The following is a 20,648-nucleotide window of genomic DNA, read 5'->3' as shown; positions in this document are numbered from 1 at the left end:
GTCCCTTCTTCTCCTCCCACTAAGAGAGAGCTCAAGATGTATATTTTTCAGTTTGCTTAAGGAGTGGGCGATGATTATGGACACAAACAAGCGCGTTTGCAGGCGGATTATGCATGATTGACTGCAGTGAGAGACTCACAGTGCGCTTAGGGTCACATCCTAGCACACCTTTGAGGTGGCAGACGGGTTTTCTGTAATTCACAGGTCTGGCATTGTTTTGAGGAGTCGGATTTCGCACTGCCGTTAACTTCTGCAGAGGTGCCACTCTCGCTAGTTCATTGAGTGCAATTTAGTTTCTCTCCATCTCACTCTGCTGTTTACTCTCTGCTGTGCTGATGAAGCAAGTTCTTTCAACACAGCAAGACTTTCTCTCTCTCGTTAATTTGCATCTCGCTTGCGGAGGGCTGCTGTCAAACTACTCGGCTAAGCATCGTCACACCTGAATGTTGGTTCAGTCAAATTAAAACAATGCGGCTACACCTTGGAATGTGAGAGGACAACATCGCCAGACAATTATGCAGAAGTATTTAGGAAATGCTTGGATCAAATATACTGTAATGCAGTAGTACAGTATAGTTTATGGTTATGACAATCATGACATGAACATTGTTTTCCAGTAGGAATGTTATGCTGCATATGCATACTCTCTGATTTATGCTCGTATGGGAACATAATCAATCCAAAGGGTTTAGCAGTATAAGCTTTGGCTTTGTGCTGCTGAATAAAGCAGAGTATCAGGGCAACACAATGGCTCAGTGTTAAGTCTAGACATTTCTTGATATTCATGAATCAGTCAGATGGTGATGACGATGTGAATGCGAATGAAAATATATAACTAAAGCAAAGCTTTCTGTACACACATCTTTATAGAGATCAACTAAAGGAGCCATACCTGAAACTCTCCGAAGAATAACGATACCAAAATGCATTAGTGCTTTTTTGGACATAGCAGAAAAAAGGAGCTTTTAGATCCAATTTTTGGATTCTCTTTGTTTGTTCCATAGACATATACTTGAAAGCTAGCCAGGTAAATGTTGTGAGAGGGTGCCCAAACTGTAACATTAGCATAACAATACATTACCCTGCAATCATTTTTTGTCTGTTTGACTATTGAATATATCCCCGAAACACCATTAAACACCAAACACTGCACACATTGTATGACACAGACAGCATGGCCATTTCAGACGTCAAAATACTGGTCCTCTTTCAAATAAAGACAGATTCATCTGGTAAAAATTAAAAACACAGGCTTTGCTTTAGACAGCCAACATGCAGTAATTTATCTTCTGCCAAAGGGGTAACTGAGTAAACTTAAAATGGACATTCAGATTTCTACAGCATATACATTCTAGAAGTGAAGCTCATGCTGTGAAATTAATCAGAGTATGGAAGGAACCTGATGGAAAATTCCATGGGGTTGAGTCTGACAGATGATCTATGATGGGGCACTGCCATTGTCCTAATGAAACCTTAAAGCTATGCCCAAAATAATTTTTCAGTCACACTCTGAAGAATTGCTGTGCGAAAACCTAGGCGGTACATATCAAAAAGTGAGACACCTAAGACAAGGGCGTTGAAAAAAGGGAAAAAATTAACCACCTTCAATCAATGTTTATAACCTTGAGACTCAAGGTAGGAAAGTCATTAATAGCATCTCCAGGGGATTCTAACAGCCCTCTGGATGCCGTTTTCGATTACTGGCCACCGGAGAAGGCCTGAGCCAGTATGAGGTTTTCAGAAGGAGAGTGAATTAGGTTGGGGCTGGCTTTTCGCACCTTACCATGTGAGCCAAAACCTTGATACCAATAAGATGCAGACAAGTCAATGTCAACGTCAGCCTCCTTGTCTTAGACCTTGATGTCGGTTTGTGAGGCAGAGCTAGCTGCTCATCACACGTGCAGTCATGTGTGGCCTCTGCTGTGGTGTGTTTGGTTGTAACATTCTAACTGTGATTTAAACCATACCCCTGTTTGCACTCTACCATTGTTCTCCACTCATTATATGGTATCACATGGACATTTGGTTTTCAAAAAAGATCTTGTTTGGAAACCAAACACCTGAGAAATTGTGATGCATCACTTTATTTTTAATGACTACACTCATATTTGGCAAAATGCCACGTTTATGAAACGCCACATTTAACTGTGCTGCTCCAATATTTCAAATAAATGGCTAAATGTTAACGAGTCAGTCATACTCTAGTCGGCATGCTCGCAGTAATTTTAACGATCTGATTATTCCTTTGCCCATGTTTAAATATTTATAGTGTTCAAGTCAGTGATGTGCAGAGCCACAGAGGAGCAGGGAGAAATAGATTCATTGACACTTTAAGCCTTGGTATACTTCAGATTCCCTAACATTAACAGATGTATTAACAGTTAAGTGTTTGGTATATTTCAGATTCACTAACACGCGTGTGGTATACATCTGCGGACACAACTTGCCTACAGTCTCTGCACTGTGTGGATGGTGCAAATTTTGCCATCTGCACAGTCCGTACGGACTGTCTGTGCTGCGGTACAGACATGTCCGTATTGACTGTGCATGTGCGAAACTGACCATGCAGTAGTTTGCATGCACACAGCACAATACAGTCGTAGTGTGCACACGCTCAGCTGGTCCATATCCGCTTGTCCACAACAGCACAAAAACAAATATACTTTGAACACACCAATGTGCAAATTAGACTTAGCTGCTTTGGTCTTAGATTTATATGGACATCTGTGTTACTTTGTTACGGGCTGAAATGTTCCAATTTAGACCTCGGGCTGCTAAATGATTCTGAGGGAGTGCAGATCCATCCATTAGCTTCACTGAAAACGGTAAGCACTGTTGTAAGGAGGAGAGGAATCATTGTAATATACATAAAAAACGCGCAGCAACATTAGCAGCTATTTAATTGGAAGTCATTTTGTTTCTGCCGTGAACTTCCGGCCAGCGTAGCAGTTTCTCTTGTCAAAATGAGGAATACGATGCACTTTAACGGCTTCCATAAATCAGACCTGCTCTGGGGTCCCGTGCAGTGCACCTTTAGAGGCTTTAAAAATATATCATGGGAATATGACACAAAAACACACATGACACAAACACAACACCACAGCTCACTGTTTCACTGCATCCGTTCCCATCTCCTATGCTGGCACTTGATGTTATCAGTGACACAATCGTATGTTCACGGCTACGAGGGCAGGTTCTTTTTTCTCCCTCTTACCTCGCACTTCCAGTCCTTTTCCGCACGCCTCTCCTGGCCCTGTTATCCCCTGTCTGACAGCATCTGGTACCAGGGTACAAGGGTGCCACTTATGAGTCCTCCATCTGTTCCCGGGGATGGCAGAAACAAGAGCACTCTTTAAAGTGATGCCTTGGGTAATGGGTGACAAAGAGCTGAGATATTTGAACATCACAAATAACACCAGAGGAAAGCTCAGCAGGCCTCACCAGGCGCCTGTGTGTTTACCTGAAGGATGGACAGACAGGAAGAGCCTCGCACTCCCTCTCTTCATACAGCGTGTCGGGACACTCTTGTCCAGCATTGGCCGATCTCTGGATTATGGTCCTGTATCGTGACTGCGTGGGTATGGTTGCATTGACTGTAAAATGAAAGAAATCATAGCACATGATAAATAAAAAACTGCAAAAACCTGCTTGTCATAGGAAATGAAATGAAATGAAATAAATAAATAAATAAAAAACAAAGACTGCAATATAGTATGTAGTCTTCACGCTTTGTGACCCTCCAATCTGCTCTCTGTATACGTGTCCAAGAGTGATCTAATGACTTAATTTGGCTCAGACTGAAAGGCTCATTACACCTAGCTAATTGAGAAACGCTGAAAATAGTGCAATTAAGTGTGTGATTACATCACTAGAGGATCCAACAGGGGTAGGCATGTCTGCAGATGGAGTAGCATTCAGTGAGGAAAAAATACAATTACATACTTATGTTAACTGCATTACCATATTGTTCAGAGACATTAAATATGTATCTCCACCTTTGTTAATCAGGAAAGTAATTGGCGATTATGAGCGCAGTGTATGTATGATTAAATTATATTTAAATTTAGCAAATTGTGTCTTAAGGGAAAGTGGGAAATCTATAGCAGTGCTCTTTTGCTTTGTCCGTTCTGAAGTGATTCCATTATAATATACAGGGCCCAGGCAGGTTATTCGGGATCATCATTACTGCTTTACTCAACCCCGACTGCACCCTCATATTTAATTCAACAGCATTTTCATTAGGAATGCAGAATAGGTCACTCCACAAACACTGCATTACAGACTTTCCTCGAAAAATTCTGTGACTAATCTTTTCATCCTCTTGAGAATAAAGGGAATTATTGAGTCAGAGGAGATTTGGAGGCAAAATGCTAAGCGTTGCACTTTTGTTTGAAGTCAGGGAAGATTATGACGGGTGGAGGGAGGGGAAGAAGACACACACACACACACAAAAAAAAAGCCAAACTGCAGATGTCCTCATGTGGAGTCGTTCGGCTGAAGCACCTGGTAGACAGGTTGAAGGACAGGCTGTCCATTCGCTGAAGGGAGTCACCCTGCAGTCTGTCTTACAGGGGAGCAGACAGGGCCGGTCACTGTCGGGACGGGCAGAGTCTGGACACCTGGATCAAAAACAGATATGAGGGAGGGGGAGGGAGTGAGGGAGAAAAATGGAGAGAGATTGCGATCAATGATACGCTGCCTGGGTGCTGGTAGCTGAGGAAGGTGTACTGTCCTTGACATTACAGAGTAGGCACCTCATCAGGGAATTGAGAGATGCCATCTATCCTGGTCACGCACTTACTAATGCTGATAAATGCAATGATTTGCCCTATATAGGTTTAACAAATGCATAAAGATGCACTTGAGCTGTCCAGACAAGACAGTAACTAAAGCTCAGGACAGACAGCATTGTTCTTAAAAGAAATGATGAATTGTGATTTCTTTCATATTTAATTACACAGAGGATGTATACACACACACACACACACACACACACACACATATATATGTGTGTGTGTGTATATATATATATATATATATATATATAAAGATGTATACATAAGATTCACAGGTATTCACAAAAGAGAAGACAAGGGAGAAATGGATGGAGAATAGAGAGAGATAGAGAGAAAGAGCAAGACTATCAAAACAAAACAAAATAGTTAAATGTTGCTATACAGAGAGCATTTGTACACACACACACACACACAAACACGAACAGGAAAAAAGACACGATCGAAGTCCATGACACGGTTGCTAATTAAATCTGAAAAATCTGGAGTGTCGAAACAGTATACAAATGACTTTGTTTATACTTGGCACAACGACAGCAACCACCACAGTAAACAGCACTTCCCACAAGAGCCAGAGAAAAGGGCATATGGTTTCAAAGATGCATATCCTTGTTTTCCCTCAGCGCTGTTTTCCTTTCAGACATGTATCGGATGAATTTGTTTAACCATTATGCTGTACAATCAGCATCATGGTCTGTAAAGATCTGTTTTTTTATTCTTTGATGTTGTGTTGCTTTTGCTGAATACTGGACATTAGTAAGATAATACCATTACTGTTTTTCTGCTTCTGGCAGTATGATGTGATTTGCTGTGTGATGTTAAAAGTAAAAGGGACATTGTTAGTCGAGCTAACTTCATATGAAATAACACAATCAGTTTCTGTCTTGATTGCTGGTAAGGTAGCTCCTGTATTTTACTGGCTGCATTCTAGTTGTATATTTACCTGCACTGCACAGTACTGTAGCCAACCTAATGAGTCATATATGATTGATATAGCCTACAGCACACATGAAAAAAAATCCTCTCTTTTTATGCTATGCTTAGTCGAACTTCAAATTCCAGTTGGTTGTAATATAGCTACATGATGCATTCTCTCCTAGTAGAACATGCTATTGCTTTTTATGAATCTGAAAAATGAATTAAATAGTACTCTATATTTCACCTCCAGTTCCCAGAATATACACAAGTTGGCTAAATGCTATATACATTTTAATGGATAAGCCAATATTCAGATGCAGACATGCTAAAACTTGCAGCTCGAACAAGAAATTGATCCAGACCTTCTCAAAAGTCCACAAATGAACCACTTTGTCGATGTGTTGTGTTGGTAATGCAGTTCCTATGAGCTGAAGGATGCCGAGGAACTCATCAAAAACACAATTCATCTGATAGTTCATAGCCCCTTTTAATTCTTAGTTCAAGAACGTGTTCCATCTATATGCATCGTAGTTAGAGAAAAGCGCTCTCCAGAAACTTCTCGAGGGGTGAGCAAACTGCTCTGATTGCTCATCAAGAGCTATGTAAGCTTTGAGAAAACAGCCCAGGACCAAGCCGCATCACAAATATAAACTTACCGCACTGCAAGTGGTAGGAGATTACCTCTTAACATTTTCTTTAAAGCTGCCCCCCTCAAAGCCCTCACCGCATGTGGGTGCTTTGATTTCACAAAAGTGTCAGAACCAAACTGGTGTCAATCGCTGGAGGGATTCAGCTCATGTAAAATAATAAAAGCAATTGAAAAGGCCATGCAGCAGAAGAGCGTAGCCTCCTGCTTCCACTCACTCCACACTGGAGAGCGCACCTTTGGCTCCGTAGGTACCCAAGAACTCCCACGGACAGACCCAGAGTTGTGTGAAGGGCCACACCCTCGTTCCTTCACACACCCACGCCTCAGCGGGCGGTGGGACGCAGAGGCGGCGAGGGGTTCAGCCAAGGCCAGGCCCCAGCATGGGTCCCCAAACCCCAGGGCCTCTCAGCCCAACGTGGAAGTGACATCAAAGGAGAGTGGGGATTTAAAACACACAGACCCATTTTTCTTTTTGTCTTTACTGCGCTTGGTTTACAGCACGCTCGGGTGAAATGAGCCAATGGGCATGGTGATATAATACAGCCAAAGGAAGAGTAGGTACGGGATGGGATGGAAAATGCGAGAGGGAAAGGGGAAAAAAAGATAGAGGAAGACAGAGAGAGAGAGAGAGAGAAAGGTGGATTGATTGCAGGAGATGAAAGATGAGTGGTCAGCACAAGTCTGCGAGAGTGGGAGAGGGGTGAGCATCCAAACCGACCTTCTTTTCAAAGGAACTCTAAAGACATAAAGGTTATTGATTCCAACGCCTGTTGAAAGAAGAATTTCTGTAATACTCCATAAGACAGTCAAAAAAATCCAAGCAAGCCAGTAGTCTCATAACAAACATACCTATAGATAGTGATAGATAGGCATTTTTCTTCCAGTGAAACAAGTGCCAGGAAGGAGAGAGAACGTTAAAAAGTGAGCTTAAAAGCACAGCTGCAGGGGAAGTTGCCCGTAAAGCACTTTCATGTGTGAGTCAATATAATGCAAGGCAAAATCAGAACAAACCTGGTTAAATAATTGATAAGTCTGATTACCTCAAGCACAATATCTTTTTCACATAACACAGAGAAGGCCTTTCCCTCACCCACACCTCCATTACTGGATTCCCTCATGGAGGCGCATTATCAAAGTTAGCAGAGTGTGTGTTTCCGCTCCATGCACACATCTACCCCACACTACACCTCCGTACTAACAAACAGTAAATAGAAGCACGAAGAGCTTCACAAGAGACAGATGAACACTTCTCCTCGTATGAAAAGGTAAAAGCAGTAGCATGTTTCACCTTTGACCTCTCCAGCCTCTGAGTCTGGTACATACACTGGGCCATTCACATCACAATAATGCATAGTGTGCCTCAGCAAAAGACTTCTGAATAGCCCCCAATAGACACTGTACCAATGGGCTCTGTGCTATGCCATACAGCACCAAGACATTCATGAATCTTTCAAAGTATAATACAATATACAGCCATTCCCACCCTAGGGTAACTGTACAATACTGGGTCACACAGTGTAATATGGAGCCCTCCTCTTTAAAGCGATTTATAATTGCATAACATGTGGAGTTGCTGTTGTTGTTGATGTTGTGTGGGAGTGGGAGGTGGAACTAGTTTTGCTCCCACTGCCAAGGCTGTGTGGCAGCCTCCAGCCTTCAGCCTTCTGTCTATAAACAATTCACAGGAATTAGGCCACTGCCATGTGTATGACGAGGCCAGAGTGATTAATAAGACCACCTACTCAGAGTATTATGGGTGGGCTGGAGAGATGTATGTCATAGAATTAAAATGGGATAATAACATAAATATAAAATTTGAATTATAGTCCATGCACTTCCTTTTGGAGGGATTCTTTTTATGCTTGAAAATAAAAGCCCCCCCTCTCAAGGTAAAAACGCAAAGATGGCTAACCAAAGAAATCAATAGAAATGGATGAACCTATAAATGTAATGTCCATTAAAATCCCACAGAAATACAGCTTGTATTAAAGGGCTGCTGGCTATAAAATGCTAATTAAAAGTCCAGAATAAAACTGCCTCTTTGCCTTTAAGATACAGTATTTTCAGATTTATACCAAGGGCTGCTTGACCATATTGTCAGCAGATGGATGACTTGCTCAGATCTACAAGATGACAAAATTGGAGCAGAAATGTTTGCAGTCATCTAAAAGACTCTATATTTAGAATTGAGGCAGTAGAGTCTAAAGTACTTATATATTCCCCATGTCAAAATTCGTTCCTTATCTCAGTTGTCTCCTGCTCCCACCACAGCTGCGGAGGGGGTCAGAATGTAATTTAGTACCTCTTAGGAATCACTGGTCCGATGTTCATTTTCACGCAGGTGGCTGTGCGGGTCTGGGTCCCTGCGGCGGCGGCGGAGCACAAGGCCGTGCTGTTCCACTGGTTGGTGCCGTTGGCGCTGGCTGACGGGTCCTCAACACAGGGTTCCCAGGGCGACGCCTCCCAGTAGAACACGATGCATGGATGGTCATTGCAAGATCTCCACTCCTCCAAGGCGGTGGCGGCTGGACACGCTTTCCCTCCTTGAGGGAGACAGCCGACAGCACACACACACACACACACACACACACAGAAAAACAGCCATCAGGCAGAGAGCAGCTCACTCGACCCTTTTACCGCTTTTCTTAAAAACCAGCTTGTACGTCTATGCTCATTAATTAGCCCATCGGAGTACGAATTCGGATATGAATACATTGGAGCTGAGCCTCAAAGCAGGAAGGGATTATTACCTTGTTTTTGCCCTCCCCTGTATTGTAATTAGTAACCCTAAGTCACTGTGACATTGAATTGACATTCAGCCTTTTTTCCTATCGCACAATGACTTGGCGCTCAAGTAAGTGCTCCAGAATGTAAAATAACTACTTAGTGCGCAGATTGGGTGAATATTAATTAGGGATTGTCTGGCTAATAACAGCCTTCAGGTCTTTGGAGAATCTAAGGTTGGGAGGGATTTCCATATTTCTGCAGTGCAGTTAGCGTGTGTGCGAGTGTGTGTGGTGTGCCTGTGTGTGTGTATGTCAGAGACAGAGAGAGAAAGAGAGAAAGACAGAGAGAGAGAGAGAGAGAGAGAGAGAGAGAGAGAGAGAGAATAGGATAGTGACATTAAGAGGAAGAGGAGAGAGGAAGGGAGGGTGAAGAGGAGAGAGAGGTAAAGATAGAAGGGGAGACAGAGACAGGGGGAGAAGAGGAGAGAGATGGAGAGAGAGAGAGATAGAGAGAGAGAGAATGCAGTGGGCAGGAGGCGTCCCCAGACTCAGGTGTATTTTTGTCTTAATTACACAGCTCTTCCTGCCATTTTATACAGGCCACACATGATTTATGCCACTGGCCAGATCCTACCCAACAGCTGTTTATACCGACTCGCTCTTTTCAGTGGCGCCACTCTGCCGGCACACAGATAACCAGCAATGAAAAGCCTCCGAAAGCTCAGAGAAGCCTTCCCTTAACGGCTCAAACAGCCATTAATTAATCACATTCGATGGGATCTATGATGATTTCTATATTGTCGGTAAAATCACAGTAGAGCCTGCCAGCAAACACCCAACCAAACAGAACCGACTGCACCGGGGTGTGTAGTGGGGAAGTTCAACCCCGGTCAGGGGTTGTTGTGGGAGAGTTACTTATCCATCCTGATTAAGGTCAGTCATCGGCACTTACCTTCCCCAGGCAGAGCCAGGATGGTGCGCGTGCGACTCTGCTTGCCCTCGGTGGTTTTGGACGAGCAGGAGTGGGAGCACGGGGACCACCGCGACCAGGAGTCGACCACGCAGTCGCCGGCACAGGCTACCTCGCAGGCCACCTCGGTGGGGGGGAGCTCGTCCTCCGCCTCCTCCGCCCCCTCCGCCGCCGCACACAGCTCGCCAGGTACGCGCCTGCCTGCGAAGCCACAGGAGAGAACACAGATTGAGGGAGTTGAATTGCGCGCCGGCTAACTGGAAACGCGGTGGAACAAATGAGCCAGCTGAGCCTGTGAGATACTAGGCAGAAGCAGATACAACTGTAACAATGAAAAACAGATGCACTTCATTATTTGGATTTAAGGCAAAGCGCAGAGCAGTGTGTGTGCACGTATGAGCAGCATATGGCACGCATTGTGGAGATAAAGAATTACAGAGGTATAAAATTCCGAGATGAATGCATGCATTGTAGATATTGTGCCGTAAATATTAATTCTACCATGTTCCACCATTTCAAAGTATGATGGAGAATTGCTTTTATCTTTTTAATACCCCTCTGATGATCAGGCGAGTGTGACTGTTTTTCATCTCGAAATGAGAGATTCAAAGCTCAAACTCATTTCTTTTCTTCCATTTTTTTTGGTCGTCAGCCACTCGAAATGGAAAACACTCTGTCACATTCAATTTGAATTTCATTACATCTAATAAACATAATGGAGCATTATAAATTGCTATTCGGAAGTTGTTTCAGAGCTGTTCTGCACGAGTTTCAATAATCAAATGAATCAAAACCATAAAAAGTATCCATTAATTATATTAACAGCTGTTTTTCAGTTGCATGTCATTGTGTGAGTGAGATGCGAGAAACACGTAGCAGTAATTTTTCCATTTTCCCCAAGTTGCAGTCATTTCCTATGTGTCAGCTGAACTGACTGCAAACAACCACTACAACACCGCCCAAATGAATGACTTAAGCTTTAATCACCATTTATCCAATCTTAACTTTGCCTTTAAAATCTAATGGATGCTGATAGACGTAATGAAGCTAAATCAGTGTCTCTGGTAAATGTCAGCGTGTACTTTTTTTGGGGGGGGGGGCCTTGAAAAATGCAGCAAAATACAGAAATTGTAATGAACAGAAGAAAAATCACGCCTAAGAAAATAATGAAGAAATAGGCATATGCTATCAATTAAACACATAATACATAAATATACTGTATGAATAGAGGTGTAAACAACACATGTGCAACAGCACTGCTGCCCTCGCTAATGGGATTGAATCATCCCCTCAAAGCTGTCCTCATGGCAGAAACGTGACAAAAAGCATCAAAACCGGATTTGGAGAATTTGGTCTCTAACAAGATGCTTTCGCCACCGCTGTCGAACCCTCCTTGTCTTTGCCTTTTCAAAACTGTAGTTCAACAATACCATCCCGGGGGCAGATTTTGTTATCTTTGTATTCACTCTTTCTTTCTTTCTCTCTCTCTCGCCGTTGAGAGGGTTTCTCCATGCCAGGAGGTAAGGGATGAGAGCAGGTGCTGTGCCTCATCAAGCAGAGCACCAGTGTAAGGAATTCCCATTGGGGAGCAGTTATCCTCCACCCCTAGAGTCCAATGCCGTTGCCTCTGGAGTCATCAAAGCCAGGACGGCGAAGAGGAATGCACTCGGTGTGGAGGAGCGGAGCGGCGAAGGGGAAGGTGCCCTCGGCGACCACGTGGCGCTCTCTGCACTTCCATGGGTTTGAAGATAACTGCAACTCCCTTGGAGAACGGAGAGCCTCCGAGCGCAAGTTAACAACGTGCGCACACCACTGACGGCTTCCCCTGCTTTCCATTCGTCCTCTCACAACCTCTGCTAGTCAAAAAGGATTTATTCATCAGTGGAAGAAGAAACTGGTTTCTGATTGGCTGGTCACGTGTTTTGAACATTAAGATCCCCTACAAAATGATGTGATCAACAGCTCAATCACCATAGCAACAGTAAATAATGCTAACAGCTGACTGGGCGAGCCTTTGTCCTTAATGTGTTTTCTAAGTACGTGGCCAGTTTCGAGGAGAATGCTTGCTAAAAGCTTCCGCTTCCTTGGGAACAGAGTACTCTACATTTAAAGCATCCAAATCACTTACTCAAGGGATTCAAACTAATTCCTAACTATTCCATAACAAGTTGCCCTTTACAAAAAACCCAACCATCAGCAGTTGAATATATTCTGCAGTACTCAGGCAGTGCGATGCACACATTTATGTAATTACACCTGAGGCTCTGAACTCACCCACTTCAGAGAGACGGTCTGGGAAAAGTTTCTACTGCAACCTTCACATGCAGATAAATGCTTCAAAGCTAGGGGTCATACTTTTGGCTGCAAATGACTTATGTCTCCTCACTTTCCCGAAACAACCCATATCTCACGCAGCTCTGAGCAACAGACAAAACTGTACAAATTTGAAATGTACTGTATGTTTTGCCCCTGAGAACCACAGATAAAAATGTGCATGTAGATTACCTCAATTAACCCGCACAGCCCACGCTGAGGGACCATCTCGATAGTTACAGCTCTTCTACTTTTTCTTGAACACACGCAGTGCAGTAATGGAGCTCGATCCCTTCTTTTCCATAAAACATATACTGTAGAAATGGACAATTACAGCAGTTACTCCCACTTAGTTAGGCAAAGGTGTGGACGTAAATTGGACTGGATGATTGCACTTGTCGGTATGACTCGCAACTGAATTACTGTTCATACCGCGCAAAATACAGCAACATACACAGGCAATCATCTTGGCATAAATCTTAAGTACGCTTTTGGTTATTTAGGAAAAATATAAAGTGTGTGCTCAAAGGCTGCCAAACAGCTCAGCTCAGCACACCTTAAAAACGCCAGAGCGCTTTTTACTAGCAACTAAGATTAAAATGTACAGTGTGGCGAGTTAGCGCTTGTTAGTCAGTATAAATTCTGCCCACAACATTAACACATTACTGTATGGGCTGTATGTGTAGGTAAATGTTAAGCTGAAAGCCATGGCACCTGGGCAACAGAAATGTCAAATGGAGATCCCACACAGAGGTGAGCAGAAAAATTAAATGTCATCTTCAGGGAGTCAAAAGGCTGACCTTTAGATAATGCGAATAAAAAGTAGCTCTGGAAGACATCATTGGCGTTGTTGAATACACAAACCGAATATGATTGGGGGGGCTGGTATGTGGGGAAAAAGTACCGCATCCCACCGAACCATTGCAATGAGTTTAAAACCCTCTTGGCATACATGAGACATGTATGTGTTAATAAGCCTGTGCCTGTCAAATCACAAGATTTAGATGACCATTGCAATGATAATTCACTGGACTGTCACAGCGGGATGATTTTGCGGATTGATCTGAATTATCCCACCCCGGCTCGGCTATCGACAATCCTGCCACGTTTGCAGAAAGGTCATCTACCAGATTACTGTCACCGCCATTGATTAGACACACTGATAACGGACACTTTGATAGATCACACAGTCAGTGGGAAAACAGATAGTCGCGGAGCTCCAGCACCCTCATCTCTATTTAAAGCACTGACCAGGAGGTTCAGCAGCATAACAACTCTGTCCGGTGCACAGACAACACCAAACAAGGACCACAGCCCCACGGATAAACATCAGCCGAATCAGAGGTGGGCAGAACTTGGAAAGCAGATCCGCTGTTTCCTTCGGAGCTGTCGTTGCTGGCCTGAGGAGAGTAGAGCGGCAGAAACGTGAAAGCTGAGGCAGGAGGCTGACAACCACATCCTAAGATAATGAAGACATTCGTGCAGAGGAGCCATCTGCATCGAGCACATGGTTTATCTCATGCATTTTCTCTGCTCCACATGCCACCACCATGTACTGCCAAGCCTTGGGGGGGGGGGGGGGGGGGAGTGTGGGGAGAAAATCTGGATTAATCCACATTATATCTGTATAGTATCTTGACAGGCTCTCCCAGGCACCTAATGAAGCATTAAACCTAATTATTCCATCTCAACCAGCCTGGAGAGTTCTTTTGGGGGGGGTGGGGGGGGGCGTGTGTGTCGACACATTGTTGCACTCTTTCAATTTCTCATTCCTCTGCTGGTTGGCTCTGTTGTACAGTTCTTTATGTAGACAACAAAACAGCCATTGCGACTACAATACAGTGTGGGCCTAGTCATTGTCATGCATTATCTGGAGAGCAATGCTTTCTGGGTTGAAACTTCACAAACCACCATTGTACAACTGAATGCTTTTTAATGTGCAATGACAAATGGCACAGTGAATTACCTGCACAAAGAGACTGAACGAGCACCTTGTGGGAACAATTAATCATGAAAAAGTTATGGTAGCGGAAACAAAGCTGCAGCGATTCCCCTTACAGGGAGAAAGTACCGCAGAGGATGTGGCTGGCTCTAAAAGCAGGAAGCCACCCCTGAGCTTGTGTGTGTGTGTGCGTGTGTCTATGTGTGTGTGTGTGTGCGGGGGGATCCCTGTAAATGGATGGCTGCCCCAGGGTCTCCTGCATTATTAATACACATGGATTGTCGCTGGGTCTCTCCTTCAAATACTATACCGCGTCGCGCACATTCTATTTCTGGCAGGAGTGTCTTCTCTTTCATCCCAGAATTCAAACTTTCCCCCACTATTATCATACAAGGATGTAACCTTTTCCGGGGTGAGAGAAATTTTCAAGCGCTAAATCCATCTCTCTCTATATTTTTTTTCGCCCAGCCGCTATCCCAGTCACCCTCACGCAAAAGCTTGATCGCCTGCCCATTTTCAGGATGGGCTGGAATTACAGCCTAACAGGTAGAGAGCAGTGTAGCATCCACCGACGCTATCAATGCGATGCAGCGAGCTTTTCGGGCGCCCGCAGTGAAATTGCATCTATGCACTCAATCATGTCCTCCGCCACACAACACTCATAATTTACCTCCGCTGAGTGTTTCCCTGACACATCACTTACTAAGTGACAGCTGAGAGCCCATGCAGAGGAAAAGTAGCTCTCACAAGCACTGCCCCCTCCCGAGCCGAGTGATCAGTGAAATGATGTTTGGAAATGTGATGAGCCCGGCAGAAAAAAAAAAGAAGGGGCTGACTTCACGTGATCCGTCCCATCCTGCCGCTAAAACACACAAAGACCCGAAACCACTAAAACGACAAAGAGTTTGTGCACTTGAAACACACACCATCGTATTTGACACAGCAAAGAAAAAACTTTTGATCACGCTGCCATAAGCCGCTCATTGTGCCGAACCCGGTGTGACACGAGATGAGACCAGTGACAGCATTTGAGGAGGACCAGCAGAACAGTCGTAAGAAGTCATTAGACAGGGATGGCGCCCTAATCTGATGAATGGATTACAGCTCTCATTGATCAAACCGTCATCCTGTCATCTCCCTCAAACTTTGCCAAAGGTATTAGCATTTTAATGGCAGACATGATTTAAAGTCTGAGAGACAGGGTAGATACAACAGCACCACTTGGGCTCACGATGTTCTGTAAAACAGAGCCGGCTGTAAGAGGCCCACACAATGGTGGGGAGCGCTTTATCTGCTATGTAACCTTGGGAGAGCATCACTCCCCACAAATGAAAAAATACCAGTCAGATGATGAAAGGTTTAACCAGTGACAAGTTGGGCTCAGGAAAAAAGCAGAGAAATAAATAAATAAACATTCACAAGAAAAAATTGATTTTCAAGCCACATATCCACTGGTTGGTGATTCAGTCCTCTATCTATCAATGCCAGAGGTCCTGGGTTTGACATTAGCTATAATTACAGAGAGATTCTGGGGTTGATAACTCCCAAAGCTCCAGCTATTACAGAATTAGCCCCAGGTCAGCCAAGATTTGAGGCTTCTGAGACATTCTAAAGAATGCAGCATCCACATCAGAGATAAAATGGGTTCTCGATGTACCCAAGTCACATTACCAAGCCCAGTGTTTTGCACAAAAGGCTTTTTCGAGACATGCATAAAATAGATTCATATGTGCCAGTCATCACACGCCTCGACACCTTAAGAACATCTCAGCAGCGTGGTATTAAACAGCTCCCATGGAAACATCTAGGTTACATCTAATAGACTGAACTTTCACAAGCACACAAGCTATTAGTATTAGCGTCTATCAGCTTATTAATTAGAATACATGAGGTGTGTCATCACATTATTTCAAAATAGTCACAACTTGGCTGCAGTGCAAAAACTAAGGCAAGTTAGGTGACAAGGTGCAAAAGAGAATCGGTTTTCTCCTGCTAAGAATTTCTCTCTCTTTTTCCCCCTCCATTTTTTTCTTGAGAAAGCCTTCTTCAAAGAAAAGGAGCCCCTGTCACCAAAGTAAATGAAAACAGGAAGCATGTTGTGTGCTCAGGATGGAGTCAAAATAATGAACAAATTACGTCTCTCTGAAATTGCTCCTTGGATCATTGAAATCCTGTTGGGGGGATGTGGATATTCCGGAAAAGTTGGGAAATGGAACCTGCCACTCCTCATTTGCATATTAAGAGTGAGCTGCATCGTGTGGAGCGAAAGCAACGAGGCAGCGCTCTCACCTGGAGTCATCTGGCAGAGGCGAAGACCTCCCTACTGCAGCCTCAGAGATGCATACTGCAGCAACTGTTTCTGTTGATCAGAATAGTGACCAGGATAACATTTTCTAAAATCTATACTTATTTCAAATCTTAGTTTATAGGATCACTTTTGTGAGGTCTCTCGTTTATTGCTAGCGCATGCAAAATGGGGAAGTGTCTTTGTGCAAAAAACACTCTCCCTTCAAAAGTAACTCCCCCACTGATGTTCACACAGAATGGTTTATGAAGTGAATAATCACTTCATAATCCTATACAACACTGAAGAATATGGCTTTAGGTATTAGGCAGCAACGTACATTATGGTATATCTAGTCAATACAGTCTTGATTATCATCTGTGGGATGTTATGAACAGGTAAATGTTGTTTAACATTGCTACTTCCAAATTATAAATTGTCATGTGTTCAGTTATGAACTTATAATAAATCTAATACACTTATAATGCATTACTAGATACATGCTTTAAGCGTAATTGCGTATTAAAAGCTATGATTTATAGTGCTTACTTGGGAAAGACATATTATTAGAACAGAATATCTGAACAGTAGAGTGTACAATGTCTCACACAACAGCAACAATGTGAGTCTATCGGTCCATCAAACTACGTTAAAAATACACTTTCAGAACTTTTCACAGATGGAGGCACTTCCTACAGACACAACCATTGGTGTTCGCCTGTCTCTCTGCCCACAGCTGTCTGGCACTGAATTAATACAATGAAAAGTTCTTTACTGAAGTAACAATGAGTTTTAACAGGCAGTGAACTGGTGGCCCTCAAGAAAGATAGCCCTGCCTGCTGCTCATGAGCCGTATGCCAATGTCACATTATGCAGCAGAACTTGAATGTGGGGCCGTGCGCGAGTGCGGAGAGTAAATTGGAGGATGTCTGTGAATGTGGTGGTAAACCTCAGCAGGGTCAGCGCCCCATCATTCACTTTTATCTCTCACCCGGGCTCTCTTAAAAAACAGCCACTTTGTGCAACATTTGATCTTTTTTTTTTCTCCTCCAGGATTTCATTCCCCTCAACCGTTGATTTTACAACTGCCAATTACCTGCTCGCTAGTAAATCCTCGCCCTGTCACCGGTCCGGTGTCATCCATTCAGGACGACGAGAGCAAACCAGGCCACTTGTGGCGGCGACACGCAGGGTTGCTACATTCCTCACATGACTTCACGGTTGCCCAGTTACTGCTGCGGCAATGAGGGAAGGTTGTCTAACTATCTTATCGCTATAAACGCAATGAATTCTGTCTCTCTGTTCCATAGTTGCACAATGTATGGAATTTATCTATTTTAATGGCTGCTATTATTGACCATGACCAACTCTATACACATGATGACGTCCGTGAGATGTTGTCCTGTTCAGGATGTGGTGACCCAGAAGTACCTCAGTTTACATAATGATGCAAGCTATGCAGGGGTGTTGCAGCATGGAGAGGTTTCATCACTCTGATAATGCTAGTGAATTATTGAATAGACAAGTGCAAGTGATAAGACATTAGCAGACATAAATTGAAATCATTCATACAAAAACAGATCTGTTCACTATTCCGTCCGTTCAGCTGTCTGCCAGATGCATTTTAAAGCCCTGTGCATACATAGACTATTTAGTAATGGAAATGATGTTTCATTTGGATCAAACGGAGCGTACTGACCACGACTGTCTTAGTTCAGAGAACAGACCACTATACAAGAATACAAAAGAGATGCATTTCATCTGATCCAAATCCCTTAGACAGAACCAAAAAGCAACACAGGGTTAAATAATTATGTATCAGAAACTTGAATTAATTGAGTGTGTGATCTCTATAATTACCCAAATTAGGAGGGTAATGTTGATACTAATAACTGTCATTACCTAGGCCTTTATGGCACAAAAGTGTTTTATCTATAAATATCACCTTAATTAAACTTCATATGTTCTTAGCACATTTAATTGAATCCGGCTGTAATTATCCTGCTGCTGTGACAGTAAGGGCCAAAACACTCCAGAGAAAATATCAAACATGGCGTGGATCCTACTCCTAGCCTAGACTCTATTAGTCTGTTCAGTTTTAACAAGTAACATGAGCCAGACCCACCTTCAGAGTAAACAAACATCCAAGAGGTCAGAAAACTGATGTATTCCAGGGCATCACAGCGAAGGCAACATCTAGTTTATTTATACGTATGAGGAATTTACTGTGGTGAGGGGTTGCCATATGCCTTCTATTTGTGTTTCAACATGATTATTATGAGTTTTTACTGCTAGCACTGCGTGTCATAACACACTGTCCAGCATTATTAGGAGCTATTTTCCAGTTTTATATTTCTCAGGCTCTCAATTCTTATCAGGTACATCATTAGGTAATGTCTCTGGATGTGTTGCAGACGTACACATAATCTATTGTGACAGAATAATAATGCAAAGGAACAAAAAAAGAGAAACATTACAATTATGTGTATAGGGATGGAGGTATGGGCAATTAAGGTTGTATGCAAGCCCCTGTGCTGTCTAATAATCACGTCCATGAAACGGCGCTCCTTATTTACCTGCCAGCTTTCTCATGAATTATGGATTGACTCTGAACAAATACACGATAACTACAGCATACAGGGCACACTGTGCCATCGCCTGGCAGTCTGGAGACTCCAACCAGCCCCTTGGCGTCACACTGCCGTGCTGGTTTAAGAAATAAATTAATGAATTAACGAGGCTGCCGTACCCTTGGTGCTGACGCAGACGATGGTCTGGTTGGCAGTGCCCGGGCCACAGGCTCCCTGGGTGGTGGCACAGGCACCCTCAGAGGCCACGTGCCACTGGAAGCACACGGGGTCCTCGCAGGGCATAGACTCCAGGAGGTGTGGGCAGCTGTCTGACACGCCGGCTGCTTCCACGAGCACCTGCCTCCAGCGCTGCCGGAAGCCTGGGGGCCGAGTGAGTGAAAGAGGGAAAGTGTGAGAAAAGGAGAGGGGGAGTGAGAGAGAAGGAGAAAATGGGAGAAAGGAGAGAGCAGGAGTGAGGAGAAGGGTTAGAGGAAAAGAGAAATAGAGGAAGGGGCACACACACACACATACACATACACACAGGGGACGGATTATCACTGTTGTGAGATACAGGTGACCTCCTGCCAACTCTACTTCATCATAACCTTCTCAGAAATCCCTGCGGTGGGTGAGGGTGTGGGCAGTAGGCTGGAAGAGCAGATAAGACCCGGCTGTTTCTCTCCCTGCTGCCCCACAAGCCTCTCCCCTCCTGGTAAGCAATTCTTCTTCTTCCCTCTCTCTCATTCTCTCTCTCTCTCTGTCTCTCTCTCTCTCTCCTCGGCTGCTGAAAGCTAACTTGTTTATGTTCTGCTAGAGTATATCATCATTGATTTCTTGGCAATTTATCATTAGGAGTCAAAACTCTGATGCAATGCCTTATCAGATAGCGGAGGTGGGACGTGTGAGTAAGGTGTCTGATTATTGGCTGGATTGTGGGCTTTAATTAAACTTCTGGGTTTCTGAGGTAATGCCTATCCACCAGAGTTTAAGCCGCGTTTGATCAATTTTTCAATCCTTTAAAAAGACCATTAGTTCCATTGATGCTTCATTTTTCATATTTTTGGCCGACGCTCAAAAGCTGCTCTCCAGAACAGATTACACAGCGAAAACTGGATCACACATTGTGTTAACGAGAAGTGATATTGAATTTTAAATAATTACATTAATTATTAAACACATTTCAAGCCACGGTAAATATTGTTCACATTAACCAAATCATTACACCTCTCCAGAGAGTATCCAGTTTCAGGGTCAGCCGTAGGGAAAATAAAACAAAAATGGGAATCATTTCTCAAGGCCCAACTCACCACGACCTCACCATAAACTTTAATGTGAAATTATTTGATCAACCCTACTCTTAACAACACACATGCACACTGTTTGCATTAAGTGCCATTGTTTTTGTGGACTTCTAGGGCCTGACAATGACTACAGAGATCAGTACCCTTGGGGGAAAAAATAGAACCACAGCCTGAGGTCTCAG

General features: G+C 43.6%; 1 protein-coding gene across 1 annotated transcript in view; it reads right to left on the bottom strand.

Annotated features, from left to right (window-relative positions):
• Positions 1-20,648, bottom strand: part of thsd7ba (thrombospondin, type I, domain containing 7Ba) — a gene marked incomplete at its 3' end in the record, with an annotated part of 92,135 nt that overhangs the window by 30,012 nt on the left and 41,475 nt on the right. The window contains exons 6-11 of the mRNA XM_080838259.1: positions 19,345-19,545; positions 10,039-10,257; positions 8,663-8,903; positions 4,504-4,619; positions 3,461-3,593; positions 3,215-3,318 (exon numbers count right to left, since the gene is read on the bottom strand). Of these exons, the coding sequence (XP_080694385.1) occupies positions 3,215-3,318; positions 3,461-3,593; positions 4,504-4,619; positions 8,663-8,903; positions 10,039-10,257; positions 19,345-19,545 (1,014 nt within the window). The remainder of the gene's footprint in view (positions 1-3,214; positions 3,319-3,460; positions 3,594-4,503; positions 4,620-8,662; positions 8,904-10,038; positions 10,258-19,344; positions 19,546-20,648) is intronic.

The sequence above is a fragment of the Sprattus sprattus genome, assembly GCF_963457725.1.
Source record: "Sprattus sprattus genome assembly, chromosome: 5".
Taxonomy (NCBI): Eukaryota; Metazoa; Chordata; class Actinopteri; order Clupeiformes; family Clupeidae; genus Sprattus; species Sprattus sprattus.
The sequence above is the reverse complement of the archived record's forward strand: the minus strand, read 5'-3'. Positions and strand labels throughout refer to the sequence as shown.